Source organism: Lepus europaeus, chromosome 11 (genome assembly GCF_033115175.1).
Source record: "Lepus europaeus isolate LE1 chromosome 11, mLepTim1.pri, whole genome shotgun sequence".
Lineage (NCBI taxonomy): Eukaryota > Metazoa > Chordata > Mammalia > Lagomorpha > Leporidae > Lepus > Lepus europaeus.
In genome coordinates this window covers 108393196-108407938 of record NC_084837.1, presented here as the reverse complement: position 1 = coordinate 108407938, position 14743 = coordinate 108393196, and the positions used below count along the sequence as shown (strand labels likewise).

At 55.5% G+C, this 14743-nt stretch overlaps 1 protein-coding gene across 5 annotated transcripts in view; it reads left to right on the top strand.

The window, feature by feature from the left end:
- IL16 (interleukin 16) overlaps nt 1–14743 on the top strand; it is a 128599-nt gene that overhangs the window by 112454 nt on the left and 1402 nt on the right. For all 5 annotated transcript variants that reach the window (XM_062206336.1, XM_062206335.1, XM_062206338.1 and 2 more), the window contains 6 exons: nt 2444–2594; nt 4913–5987; nt 7482–7647; nt 10939–11040; nt 13662–13920; nt 14144–14269. In XM_062206336.1, coding sequence (XP_062062320.1) covers nt 2444–2594; nt 4913–5987; nt 7482–7647; nt 10939–11040; nt 13662–13920; nt 14144–14269 — 1879 coding nt within the window. The remainder of the gene's footprint in view (nt 1–2443; nt 2595–4912; nt 5988–7481; nt 7648–10938; nt 11041–13661; nt 13921–14143; nt 14270–14743) is intronic.

Below are 14743 nucleotides of genomic sequence, written 5' to 3'. Positions count from 1 at the left end.
ATCTTTTAGATTTCACATAGAATGAGATGCTTTGGGAATTGTCTTTCTTCTCTTTTAATTGTAACTTACAAAAGATGTTTATTAGGAGCTCCAGGTCACATGATCCCAGCAGGAACCCAGACAGTGGAGGGGGGTGAAGGAGCCTCCTGCTGTCCAGAGTGTCAGAGCGATGGGGCAGCTTCCCGGGATTTGTCTCTCCTTCTAAGTGACATCTGTCAGCCCGTCCTCGTCACCAATGACAGGATTTCATGCGCGTTGTGGCGAGTACGATTCCACGGTATAGATACACTGCTGATTCTTCATCCATTCATCCACTCGTGGGTGTTTAGGCTGATCCCCTGTCTTGACTATTTTGAGTACTGTTACCATAAATGGGATATGTTATTTAACAGAAAACAGATCCTTTTCCTTCTAGAACATCCATTCATACTATCACCTACATTTTTTTTAAAACTCACTCTGTTACCCCCTCTTCCTTCTAAGTCCACTTCTCTGTCCTTTTTGTCCTCCTTGCCTGACCTGTTTGCTTGTCCACAAAGCTGAGAACCAAAAACACAAAACCAAAACCAAAAAAAACACACCACACTGCTCAGGAACATTTGTGTACAATAGAACTTATTTCAGGGGGTAAAGGAAGAAGCCTCCCACGAAGAGGCTGCACCATCCGATGTGTTGATTCAAACATACGTGTGTGTGTGTGTTTATTGCAGGTGCATAGCTACTTAGATTACTGCAGCCAAAGGTGCCAACGATTCACGCACGTAAACAGAGGTCACAGTACAGAGCTCCCAGGCAGGGGAAGCCAGACTTCAGCCACGTGTCATTTTCCCTGTACTGTGAGAGTCTTGAAGCTTCCGTAGACCTTTCTTCCCCAAAGAGTGCGCTTTGTCAGTGTAGATCGCAGGCTGTGGACATTGGCCAGTCTGGTTTTAGTCCCAAATGATACGTTTTTCCCTCTTTCCTCCGCTGTGGAGGGAGGCAGCAGCCTGGTCCAATGGCCCCGTTATTCCCCGACTCTGGAGTGAGCGGAATGTGGAGGCCACTGCAGCACAGCCAAGCACTTCCCTTGCAGATACCAAATCCAGGAGGGGTTCGCTGGGCCGACCCCTGCCTCCCCGGTCTTCTTTGCTGGCTGGGTATCGCGCCCGATGGGTCCATCTGTCCAGGGCAGTCTTAGGCTGCCTGCACGCCTGGAACATTCTCAAGCTGCCATCAGGGTCTAGTTCTGAAGACAAAAAGCGCTTCCATAGCGAGGCCTTCTCCACCTGTGGGATGGGACTGGTGCCCTCTGCTTCCTCTGAGCCCGGAGAGCATCTGGATCATATCGGGCGATAAGTCTAACCCTGTTTAAGTCTCACAGGGGCACACAATATGACACAGTGGGCTACACTGCTGTCTGTGATGCCAGCATCCAATATTGGAGCGCTGGTTCAAGTCCCGGCTGCTTCGCCTCCGATCCAGCTCCCTGCTAACGCTCCTGGTAAGACAACAGAAGGTGGCCATGAGCTTGGGTCCCAGCCACTCATGTAGGAGACCTGGATGGAGCTCCTGGCTCCTGGCTTTTGCCTGGTGCATTCTCTGGCATTGTAGCCATTTGGGGATGGGGAGTGAACCAGCAGATGAAAGATCTCTCTCTCTTTTCCTCCATCTTTTTTTTTTTTTTTTGACAGGCAGAGTGGACAGTGAGAGAGAGAGACAGAGAGAAAGGTCTTCCTTTGCCGTTGGTTCACCCTCCAATGGCCGCTGCGGCCGGTGCATCTTGCTGATCCGAAGCCAGGAGCCAGGTGCTTCTCCTGGTCTCCCATGCGGGTGCAGGGCCCATCCTCCATCTTTCAAATAAATAAATTTCTAAAAAAGTCTTACGTAGTAGGACTGCAGCCAAGCTCATGGGGGAAACAATTCCACGATGACCGATGACATCACCCTGGGTGCCAAGGAGAGAAGCAGCAGCACAGAGCCTTTGCAGCTTAATCATTAAAGCTATGATTAAGGAGCCGCAGTGGAGAAAGCCATGGACCAGCATTTTCCCGAGTGTGTGCTAACCTTAACTTAGGGGTCAGATGGCAGTTTCCCTGACCTCTTTTCTACACCACCCTGTACCTTGCTGGTAGGGATTCGGCTGGAAACAAAGCAGGGCCCGCCCCTTCCACATACCTGGCCTCTTGTCCCTGTCAGAGAGAGCCAGGAGTTTCCCATGTGTGTAGAGCAGGAGCCCATGCGCTGGACTCTACTGCGAGCCCAGACACACTGCGGGTTTGCAGGAGGTGCTGTCCGCCTGGACAGCCCCGCAGAGGTGGGACCCAGTTTTGCAAGGCCGCAGATGAAATTGTCATGGCAGGCAGCTCGCTCGTGTCTGCTCTCCGGTCCCAATCAAAGTGCGCCCTCCTTCTCACAGCTGGAGGCTACGGTTTTGACACGATCTTGCTTCCTGTTTACACCACAGGAAGCCAGAGAGCTGCTGCCACTGCTGTCGCCGCAGGAAGACACGGCAGGGAGAGGGCCCCACGCCACCGGCAGCTGCCTCGGAGCTGGAGACGACCCTCAGGCTCCGTCGACCACGGAGGGAGAGCCAGGGAGGAGGAGAGCCAGCCCAGGTGAGCTTTGCACAGAGATCCTGCAGAAGGAAGGGCCTCAGGGGAACAGGTTCTAGAGAAAGGTAACTGAACTCAATCTGAGACTAAGAGGGTCGTGCAGTGACCTCGCTACTGGATGGGTCCGAGGAGAATGGGGTTCAGGGCACGGGAGTGGTGGGGAGAAGGAAGTGCTGTCCAGGGTGGAAAACCTCCTGGCTGGATGGGTGGCTCTGTGGTGGCCACGGTGGGAAGACAGGCCAGTCCCAATGGTCAGCGGGAGAATGAAGCTCTCCGGAAGCCATCCAATGTCACATCCACCCAGCCGTCCTGGGCAGCTGCCGCAAGGGTGCCAACACCCTAGCATTCCGTGTTTCCAGGTCTGAGCACACAGCATCTCAGGGGCATCAGTGCCTTTTTGTTGGTGGTCACCACCTCCCTGGGCGGGGGGACAGCAAGGATGATGTCCCTGGGTCACACCTGGCCATGCTAAGACGTGCCTGGACTATGAGGTGTCTTGCTGGAAGCACACAGGGTTCTGGGCCACTTCCTTTGCCTTTCTGAGCCCGGATTCACTCATCAGTAAGGTCTGCGAGATCATCTAAGTTCCGGCGTATGGTTAATTCATCCAGCGCACCTTCAATGCTGGTTCTGTGTACAGAGGACAGAAGGGGGGTGAGACAGGCCAGTCCCTGCTCCCATCAGGAACTCATTGTTGTGGAAAAAAAAAAAAAAGACATGTATGGTCGATGACAAACCATGCAAGGATCCTGCAGGGAGTTGGAGGAAACTGGAACTAAACGATGGGTTTATTTTGGTGAAAAGTTTTTTGAAATGGATGCATATGAGGGGTTTTCATGGAAGTGCATATTATGTAAAAATTATGCATGGGTTTCATTTTTGGGGCACCAAAATGAACTTATCTTTTAATTCTATTTTGTTCTACTATACATTTGCTGTACCTTTGTGTGCTTGTTCTGAGAAACAAAGCTGCAGAAAGAGGAGAGAGAGAGAGAGAGTCTTCTATCCCCTGGCTCACTCCCCAAATAGCTTCAGTAGCTGGGGCTAGTCCAGGCTGAAGTCAGGAGCCCGGAACTCCATCTGAGTCTCCCATGTGAGTGGCAGGGGCTCAAGCACTTGGGTCATCTTTCCCTGCGTTGGCGGGGAGCTGAATCAGAAGCAGAGCATCCGGGACTCAAACTGGTGCTCCGATATGGGATGCTGGCCTTGCAGGGCAGCTTAGCCCGCCATGCCACACCACTGGTGATGCCGAGATCCTCTCTGACGCGAAGGTCTGACGCTGTGCACAGATGGGCATTGAGAGGAAGTACAGGGAGATCCATGTTCCTTCAACAGGGCTGTGCCCCCCCAACTATCAAGCATCCCTCCAAAGCACACAGCCTGGCTTCCCTCTCTGCCCATGGGAGAGAGAAGCAGACAGAGTCTTCCCAGGTCAATGCTTGATTCTGATAAAAGACCCCCATGCGTGGATCCCTGTGGTGAAGGGCTGAACTTGACCGGGCATGCACAGAGCAGGCTGCCCACAGGATCACCCGCAGGGTTTATGGAATTCCTGAAGGCCAGGCTACATCCCAGTAAGAAACTGGGGGCGACCATCTGCAGTTTTAAAGTCTTCTGGATTCCCCCAGAACAGGTAGCCAAGGCTGAGAATCATCGTCAGGGTACTTCCTGCCTGGACCCTCTCCATCAGCTCTTCCCTAGGGTGGACACACCTTTGCCATGCAAGCTAGGGAGAGCAGCAGGGACCAGGCAGAGGCAGGAAGGTGTGAGATGCTGGCCGGGGTGGGAGAGGGAGCATAACGGGCTGTTCCAAGCAGGGCGCCCCCTATCTGTAGGCATGCACATCCACTAAACTTGTGGATGACCTGCGTAGTCTCAGACACGTGGCAGCAATGTGCGACCTTTAGCCTGAAATGGTAAGAGCATCGCTTGGCCTCTCACCTTTTTGATACATTTCCCAGGGAGCTGCCTAGTGCAGCAAAGCTGGCAGTGGCCAATGAGGAGCCACGGGGCCTTGCCTTAGCTCTGCCATCTGAGAGCCCTCCCCACTTTTTGAACACTGGAGTTGGCAATTGCAAAGTGTCAGAGATGTGACCAGTCTGAGACCAGGGCTGTTGAGCTGTTAGCTCCCCTTCCTGGTCCTTGGATTCCTGCCCATCGGTGTCTCGTTCAGGTAATGGCACCTGCACTCACCTGTCTCAGAGCCCACTGCTTCTGCTAAGCCCTCCTCTAGTCCTTGCCACTGAGCTTTGAAATCACACGGTAGGGAGAAAGATCCCAATGTGATGCAATGCCCAGCTGCCCCTGTTTCTGTTCCCCAGCGACCCAGACGTCCCCACTGAAACACCCCCTGCTGAAGCGGCAGGCTCGGATGGACTATAGCTTCGAGACCACCCCCGAAGACCCCTGGGTGAGAATTTCCGACTGCATCAAAAGCTTGTTCAGCCCCATGATGAGTGAGAGCCATGGCCACCTGCCCCTGCAGCCCCACGCCAGCCTGCGTGAAGAAGACGGGCAGCAGGGCCACCTGGAGGGGACCTGTGCCCCGAAGCTGGACCCTGCTCATGGCGCTGCCAAAGTGCACAAGGCAACGGACAGTGGCACTGGGAAGAAGGGGCCCCCTGTGGCCCCCAAGCCAGCTTGGTTTCGCCAAAGCTTGAAAGGTTTGAGGAATCGTGCTTCCCCAGCACAGCCAATAGCTGCCTCCTCCAGGGAGCCCCCCGGACCACATGTGCAGGCCTCCTCCTCCTCTTCCTCCATCAAGCAGAGAATCAGCTCCTTTGAGACCTTCGGGTCTTCTCAGCTGCCTGACAGGGGAGTCCAGAGACTGAGCCTGCATGCGTCCCCTGGGGAGGCAGCAAAACCTTCTGGGAAGCAAGAGGGGGGCCGGTTCTCTGGCCTCTTGGGGAGAGGGGCTCCGCCCACCGCTGAGCCCCGGCAGCAGGAGCAGCATCAGCTGTCCCGGGGTTCCCCTGCAGCCTCAGAGGCCAGTGACCCTGGTGTGTCTGAGTCCCCTCCCCAAGGACAGAAGCCCCGTCCGCAACCCCTCCCCACCGAGCCGGACCCACTCCAGAGGCTGCTGCCATCCCGGCCCGAGGCATCTCCAGGGCCGGTGCTGAAGGTGCCCAGCCAGCGGGCTCGGAGTTTCCCCCTGACCAGGACCCAGTCGTGTGAGACGAAGCTCCTGGACGAGAAGAGCAGTAAACTCTACTCCATCAGCAGCCAGGTGTCGTCGGCTGTCATGAAATCCTTGCTGTGCCTCCCATCCGCCGCGGCCTGGGGCCAGGCTCCCTGCAGCCCCAGGGAGGGGGTGCCGCCCAGGCCGGCCTCCCGTGAGGACCCGGCCCCCGACGGCTCTGCAGAAGCCCCCGCCTCGGACAGCGGCTTCTCTCTCAAGTGAGTGCTCACTCCCTGTGTTTCTCTTTGGCTCTCTCATCTGGCTTTATCATCCCGTGGGTCACTTACGAGATGACTCAGGTGTACCAGTTTTGCGGCTTTCCCACTCACTGTTTCATGAGAGAGCGAGAGAGAGAGAGAGAGAGAGAGAGAGAGAGAGAGAGAATCTTCTTCCGACCTTCTAAAATTCCTATTAGGGGGCAGGCATCTGCTTGAGGAGTTAGGATGCTAACGGAAGTGCTAGTGTTCCATACCCAGCTCTGGCTCCTGACTCCAGCTTCCTGCTTGTGTGTTCCCTGGGAGGGAGCAATTGGCAGGTTCCTGCCACCCTTGTGGGAGACCTGGATTGGGTTCCTGGTTCCAAGCTTTAGCCTTAGTCCAGCCCCAGTCAATGTGGGCATTTGGGGACTGCACCAACAGATAGGAGTGTGCGCTCTCTCTCTCTTTCTCTGTGTGTCTCCATATTAACTAAATTTTAAAAAAAATTAAGAAAGAATGAAGCACAGGAATAATTAAGATAAATAGATAAAATCCACATTAAAGGGGCGTTCTGACAACACATGGACTTGGGTATTAGAAGGTGGTGGGTGGGGCTGGCCCCTGGTGAGTTACCCATGGGGACTTAGGATGGTGCAGGTCTGAAATATTCCACTATACCTTGGGAAGACCAGTGGAGGCCGGGAGAGCAGCCCTTGGGAATTCTTGCTGATCCCAACCTCACTTATTTACATTTTAATGAATCATTTGACAGGCAGAGAGACAGAGATGAGGCTGATATGGAGAGACCCCCCTTCTGCTGGCTTGCCCCCCAATTGCTGCCATAGCTAGGGCTGGGCCAGGCTGAATAAAGCCAGGAGCCCAGAACTCAGTCCAGGTCTCCCCTGTGGAGAGCAGGGACCCAGGTCCTTGAGCCACCACCTGCTGGCTTCCACATTAGCAAGAAGCTGGAGTCAGGAGTGGACACCGCTGAATCCAGTGTGTGATCTAGACACACCGTGTGTGATATGGGTGTCCCAAATGGCATCCCAACATTTAGGCCAAATGCCCAACACATTTGATTGATTGGTGGTGGTGGTGGCCAGGGTAGGGGGTTGGGGGAGGTTGAGTTCTGGGCCCCTAGTTTTGGCCTGGCTCAATGACAGCTGTTGTGGGCATCTGGGGAGTGAAGCAACAGAGGGGTGCATTCTCTCTGTCTCTCTTTAAAACAAAGCAAATAAGTAAGTAAATTAATCCATTACACAAAGAACGCAGACGTTGGAACCAGTAACACCATGATCTGTGAGTCTGAACCTGGATCACTTTGGAGTTCTGTGGCTCTGTGGCTCCCGTGGCCTCCCTAAACCCCGCTTCCGTGGCAGGAGGGGGGGATTTACTGCCTCAAGCAATGGGATGCACCTGGGAGCAGGGCGCTGAGCCCGGAGTGGAGTAATTAGCGCAATAAGCATGACTGTTCCTACTGTGTCGTTCACACCATTCCCTCTTCTCCCCTGCAAGTCTGGCGGAGCTGCGAGAATACACGGAGGGCCTCACGGAGCCCCAGGACGCCGAGGACGCGGCTCCCTGCCCGCAGTCGGGGCAGTCCGTGATCTCCCTGCTGAGCTCCGAAGAGCTGAGAAAGCTCATCGAGGAAGTGAGGGTTCTGGATGAAGCAACCTTAAAGGTGGGTTTCCTCCGTAGGCAACGGCAGCGCCAAGAGTGTTGCATGGACTGTGGTCACTCAGCTGGCTCAGAGGAGAAGCAGCAGCAGCGGCTCCCTCTGCCTGTTATTTTTTTAAGATTTTATTTATTCGAAAGGCAGAGTTACAGAAGGAGGGAGGTAGACACAGAGAGAGAGGCCTTCCATCCATTGGTTCACTCCCCAGATGGCTGCGACAGCCAGAGCTGGGCCGATCTGAAGCCAGGAGCCAGGAGCTTCTTCCCAGTCTCCCATGCGGGTGCAGGGCCCAAGGACTTGGGCCATCTTCTACTGCTTTCCCAGGCCATGGCAGAGAGCTGGATCAGAAATGGAGCAGCCGGGACTTGAACCGGTGCCACATGGGATGCCAGCACTGCAGGAAGAGGCTTAGCCCACTACACCGCAGCCCCAGCCCCTCCCTGCTCCTTAAGGAGCTCACACCAGACCCCTTCCTGCCCATGTAGAGGTCATGATATCCCTTAGCTGCAGGAAGACATGCTACATGGAAACAGTTTTTATGAAGCGATTTCAATAGGTTGACTTCTTGCCTCTTTTGGACGGTTTTATCCATCAGAAAGGTGAGGCTCAGGGTTGCAGAATCAAAGTTTCCAAGTTCAAGGTCGGTGCTGCATCCACATCCCATGGACTAGGGGCCTGGTGCAAGCCTGCGGGGAGAGGCAGCATGGGAGCGCATGCGTGGACCATTGACGACCGTGCACCGTACGACAGCTCTGGCCCTGGGGCTCTCCTTCCTTCTGCTGCACACAGGGAGGTCCTCGCCCCCAGCTCCCAAGGGCCCCTGGGCTTCGGCCGACTCATTCTGAAACTCCCACTTCCCATATGCTTTGAGAGCAGGGCCCTAGGTGTGAGGAGACACAGTGGCCTGGCAAAGCCAGGGCCAGCAGGCAGCTGTGTGTGGGCTTGTGTGGGGCTGCCTGGGGTCCACACTGGATTTGTGCACGGGGATAATTCATGCTGCGGCAAGAGGACAAGGAGACCCTCCTTGTCTATACACGCAGGTATATATCTATACATGCAGGTATATATCTATACACGCAGGTATATATTGTCTATACAGCAGGTATATGTCCTGCTGCAGTTCTGAGGCCGAGGATGTGGGTCAATCTAGTGAACACGGGGGCCCTGGGCCATGGCCCCTCCTCTGTGGCTCCCAGGACCTGAGGCTGAGCCATCATCCCTCTGGTCTTGTTTCAGCTCAAGCAAAGTGGCCCAGGCAGCAGTGAGTAGGTTTTGAAGATCTGTCCAGCCCAGGGTGGTGTTGAGAGTGTACGCACCGTCCACCTGACCAGGGGCCAGCCTGACCCGTGGATGGTAGCTGGGAGGTCTGGGACAGTCAGGTGCATTGGTCCCTTCTTCCCTCCTGGCTCTTAGGGACTCAAGTCAAAGGGACTGTGCAGGGCCAGGTGCCAGGCAGGTGCTCTAGGGGTGCCCGAGCAAACAGGCTCTTGGATGTTTGCTCCCTAGTGTAAGGTTCAGACTGGGACCTGCAGGTGCATTTTCTCCGTCTGCTTGGTGGTTTTTGAAAAGCGTTTTGAATTCTAGATACTGGAAAACCTGAATCGATCAAAGCCTGCATGCCTGATTTGTTTTTCTGTTGTAAGGGAGTGATCTGGTAGCTCGGGGTCTGTGTTCACACGTAGCAGCCGACCCCTACACGCTCTTGGGCTCTCTGTGGTTCCTGTCACTCATGTCGGCTCCTTTTGCTCGGGGAGGTGGTCGGCCTGTAGGCATCTGAGTCGGGGACCCCAGCTCCAGATTGGAAAAAGAATCTCTGACTTTGGATGATGCACGGGGGCCATCCTGGCTCCATGTGAGCCCCTGTCCAGGCTGGAGAAGACTGAATGTGCCTGAGTGTGCCTGCATGTCTGTGTGTGCCTGGGTGTGCCTGGGTAACTGTGTGTGACTGCATGTGTGTGCCTGTGTGTGCCTGCATGACTGTGTGTGACTGCATGCGTGTGCCTGTGTGTGCCTGTGTGTGCCTGCATGACTGTGTGTGCCTGTGTGTACCTGTGTGTGTCTGTGTGTGTGCCTGTGTGTGCCTGCATGACTGTGTGTGCCTGTGTGTATCTGTGTGTGCCTGTGTGTGCCTGCATACATGTGCCTGTGTGTGACTATGTGTGCCTGTGTGTTCCTGCATGCATGACTACGTGTGCCTGCGTACCTGTGCCTGTGTGTTTGACTGCATGTGCCTGCGTGTGCCTGTGTGTGTCTGCATGTGTGACTACATGTGCCTGTGTGTGACTGTGTGTGCCTGTTTGTGTGATTGTGTGTGCCTGTGTGTGTCTGTGTGACTGTGTGTGCCTGGCTATGTGTGCCTGTGTGACTGCCTATGTGTGCCTGCATGCGTGCCTATGTGTGCCTGCGTACATGTACCTGTGTGTGTGACTGCGTGTGCAACTGTGTGTGACTATGTGTGCCTGCATATGTGTGCCTGTGTGTGCTACTGTGTGTGCCTGTGTGTGCCTGTATGTGTGATTATGTGTGTCTGCGTACGTGTGCCTGTGTGCCTGTGTGTGCTTGCATGTGTGACTATGTGTGCCTGCATACGTGTGCCTGTGTGTGCCTGTGTGTGCCTGTGTGTGTGACTGTGTGTGCCTGTGTGTGCTTGCATGTGTGACTATGTGTGCCTGCATGTGTGACTATGTGTGCCTGCATACATGTGCCTGTGTGTCTGTGTGACTGTGCCTGTGTGTGCCTGCATGTGTGACTCCATGTGACTGTGTGTGGCTGTGTGTGTACCTGTATGTTCCCCTGTGTGTCTGCATGTATGTGTGTCTACATACATGTGTATGCACATATGAGCCGCCCTCCCTTCGTTGCCGTGTGCCCCGTGGGGTGCCAGAGAGGAAGAAGGGGCAAACAACTCCTACAAAACAACACGAAATAATCCTGGCTTATGTGACCCAAAGTCCTACAGCCTGACCCCACTCTGACCCACATCCCGCAGCCCACTGGGATTTCTGGCTGACTTTGCACTGCCAGCCCTGCCCGCCTGTGTGTGGGCGTGGGCAGGGTGAGACAGAGAGCTGTACTTGCTGCTTTGCGCACCTTTTTTCCCCTAAGCTTCCCATGAGTCCTGAAAGTAGAGTCCTCTCCTTACCGATGACGAAACTGAAACTGGGTTTTGAGGGGGCGGCGAAACTTGGAGCCTGGCCCAGCGGTAGCTGGAGATAACAAACCCATCAGATAAAGCACTCCTGCCTGGCTCGCGCTGTGGCAGTACCGTATTTTCATCAGGTGCACTGTCTTTTGCAGCAATTGGACAGCATCCACGTCACCATCCTACACAAGGAGGAGGGAGCCGGCCTGGGGTTCAGCTTGGCAGGAGGGGCGGATCTGGAAAACAAGGTGATTACGGTAAGTGGCACGGTGATTACAGTAAGTAGCACAGTGATTACGGTAAGTGGCACGGTGATTACGGTAAGTGCAGGAGCCAGAGCTGAGGGGTCAGGCGGGGGCCATGCTTGCCAGGAGGGGGTCTTGTGCTGGGGAGCGAACAAATGCACGACCCCAGGCCGAAGGGCCGGCGGCTAGGACAGCTCTCGAGGGACAGCCCTCACCATCCCCTTTTCCGGGCAGCCCGGTAAGGTCACCAACAAGACCCCGCAGTCAACCTTGATCACGAACCTCAGTTTAACAAAGATGATCTCTGTGCACGCCAAACAGCTTCACTGCCTTAAAAGAAACCTGCATCTCCCGTAGAACAGGTGTCTCCACTTCACACCTGAACACTGACATCCAAATTCTGAGAGGCTGAAGCCCTCGCACCTGCAGTTTTGAAGGTACTGGGGTGGGGGGAGATAGTTTAAACACTTCAAGCCACATTGTATTCCCCGTCACTTCTCTTCCTTTGGAACCGTAGGCCTGCCAGTCCCTGAAAGTTAGACCAGAATGGTTTGTGATCCCCTGGGGCATTTGGGGAAGTTTGTGCGACCAGGATTGAAGGTGCAGCCGAGACTGACACAGCAAACCTAGAGAGCAGAGTTGCACTCCTGGCCTTGCTCACCTGGTTTGTAAGAAAGCCTACCTGGACAGCTGCCATGCAGACCTGGTGGTTGGTTGAGAGCAGGTGGCCAGCGACCACACCTCTTCACAGACCATAAACCTCAGTGCACACCCAGGGGCCTCAGGTCTCCGGGCCCAGCCCCCAGTTCATCAAGACATGCTACGGTCTATTTTGGGAGCTCGGGGAGGGCAGCACACAAGGTCAAGTGCCTCTGTTCCTGGGGACTCTGCTCCTGTGACCCCTACAGTCTGATCAGCACTGGCAGCTGCTGTCCCCGCCCAGGAGGGTTCTGGTCCCCCTGTCTTCACAGACCATGGGTGCATTGTTGCCACCCCATGGCTGTGCCGTCTTGGTGAACCCTCTGCAGGGCCTGTGCCGGGCTCATCGCGATTTCCCTGCACAGCGGCAGACAAAGCCTCCGGTTCACAGCATTGGCTGGCATTAAAGCCACCGAGGAGTGAGCGTGGTGGTACAGTGGGTTAAGCCACCACTTGGGATGGCAGCCTATATCAGAATGCCTGGCTTGGGTCCTGGCTACTCCTCTTCCAACTCAGCTTCCTGCTAATCCATTCTGGGAGGCAGCCGATAATGACCCAAGTGCTTGGGTCCCTGCCACCCATGTAAGAGACCTGGATGGAGTTCCAGGCTCCTGGCTTTGGCCTGGCTGTTGCAGGCATTTGGGGAGTGAAGCAGTGGATGAATGCGCTATCTCTCTCCCTCTCTCTTTCTCTCTCTCTCTCTCCTCTCTCTATATAAGTCTGATTTTCTAGTAAATTAAAATAATAAACATTAAAAAAGAAAGGTCTCACCCCCCTTGCAATGGTAACTTGGCACATTTCTGGCAAACACACACAAGCAGCAGCTCCCTTATTTCTGAGTCAGGTTCTCAACTGTGAGTGCAGGAGAACCATTTCTGTTGCTGAGCACATAGCTGGGTGTGACAGAAGGGCTCCTGGCTAGGGCGCTTCCCCTCTGCTCACAGAGAACACGGTCTTCTGGTAGGACCCGTGGGCAGTGAGGTCTCCACCCCAGGGGCCGCCCTCCCCTGAGACACTGCAGCTGCTCGGCCCCCGGAGCCAGGAGGAAGCGACGCTTGTTGGCCAAGCTCATGCGCACACAGGACTTCCGCTTTCTCCTTCTCTACCTTTCCAGACTCATTAAAGGAGACTCAAGTGGCGCCCCCTGCAGGCCCCGAGAAGCTTCCCCCATGTTAGGTGGAGGCATCCGGAGTGCCTGCGCTGCTTCCAAGAGCAGGCACCGGGGATGCGGGCGTGGGGCTCCCAGCCTGGGCCTCCTCACCACCTCGCAGAGCTTTCCTAACACCAAAGCCAGAGACCAAGAGCCTCGTTCAGGTCATGGGAGGAAGCAGAACTACCCAGAGCGCCCATGCGTCCTGTCGTTCAGTCCGGTGACTGGCAGGTACCCGGCTTGGACAATGTCCAAGCATTCTGCGGAAGCCGGGGCCCGAGCATTTCCCTGTACACGTGGGATTCTTCCTTGAAGCATGCCCTGGGAACCCCGTCCTGTGCGGCCTGTCCCTGGGGCTCCGACGTGGCCAGTTGCCTGGCAGAACTGGACATTTTCAGTTTAACCCTGCATCCCCGGGTTTTCTGATTTTAGAAACTGGTTCTCACACAACACCTGCCAATACACCATTGAATTGAGATGTCAAGAAGACTGCTTTGGGAAGGGCTGGTGGGGGGAAAGTAAGGCAAAGGAAATCAGTTGGGAAGCCAGTGGAGATGCCAGCAGGCACTGGAGGGAGAGGATCCTGAGGGTTCGTGTGGCCATCTGGGCTCTGGGTGGAGGAGGGGAGGGGATGCTGGCCCCTGGGCCTGCAGTGCTAACCCCGGACGGCGTCATGTGCTGTGTGCCCTCTGGGGCTGACCGGCTCAGGTCCCCCTCCTCCTCCTCCAGGGGTGCAGTCTGGCCTGGCTGGTTGCTGGGCCCTGAGCGCTCCTGCTCTGCTTAGGTTCACAGGGTGTTTCCAAATGGGCTGGCCTCCCAGGAAGGCACCATTCAGAAGGGCAACGAGGTTCTTTCCATCAACGGCAAGTCCCTCAAGGGGACCACGCACAACGACGCCCTGGCCATCCTCCGCCAAGCACGGGACCCACGGCAAGCAGTGATTGTCACAAGGAGGCCGGCTCCGGAGGCCTCGCCTGGCCTGAGCCCCTCCAGTGACTCTGTGGCAGCACCCTCTGCAGCCAGCGACATCCCTGCAGAATCTGGTGAGTTCTCCCAACTCAGCAGGTGCGGGGGATGGGAGGGTGCCTCAGAGCCAGTCCTGGGGGCTGCCCTGTCCTTTGTGGCCCTGGTGACATGTGTCCCACTTCGACTGTGGCCAGGATGCATGCCACTGCTTGTCTGGGGGCCCAGGACGGCAGGCAGCGTCGGTACCATGGCCCTGGGAGAGAGGGGCGGGTCTCTAACCAAGCCCTGTGGTTTCCCCAGCATCGGAGGCTGCTGTCTGCACCGTGACCTTGGAGAAGACCTCAGCAGGGCTGGGTTTCAGCCTGGAAGGTGGGAGGGGCTCGCTGCGTGGAGACAAGCCCATCACCATCAACCGGATCTTCAAAGGTGCGAGTCTGGCTCAAGCTGTGGCCACGGGAGCAAGTCCCAGAGTGGCCTGGGCGGTCTCTCCGCCACCTCCACTCAATGTGAGAGGCGAACAGGCCTATTGAGTGAGGGCCAATTCTGCCTTTTCACCCTTTCCTCCTTCACTAGGGTACCCTCTGGACCCCTCTGCTTTGTGGGGTCCTCCTAAGTGACTGAGCCCTGGGCTTGGTTCAGCTCGGCAGGGCTGGGACTGGAGTGAAGCAGGCACAGAGCAAAATGGAAGTGGGTTTCAAAACACATAGAAGTCGAGATCAGTGCAATTTCTTGGCAACATTTTTTTTAAAAGGATTTATTTTTATTTGAAAGGCAGAATGAGAGAGAGAGAGAGAGAGAGAGAGAGAGAGAGAATCTTCCATCCACTCATTTATTCCCCAAACGGTTGCAATGGCCAAAGCCAGGAGCCAGAAACTCCATGTGGGTGCTGGGGCCAAGTGC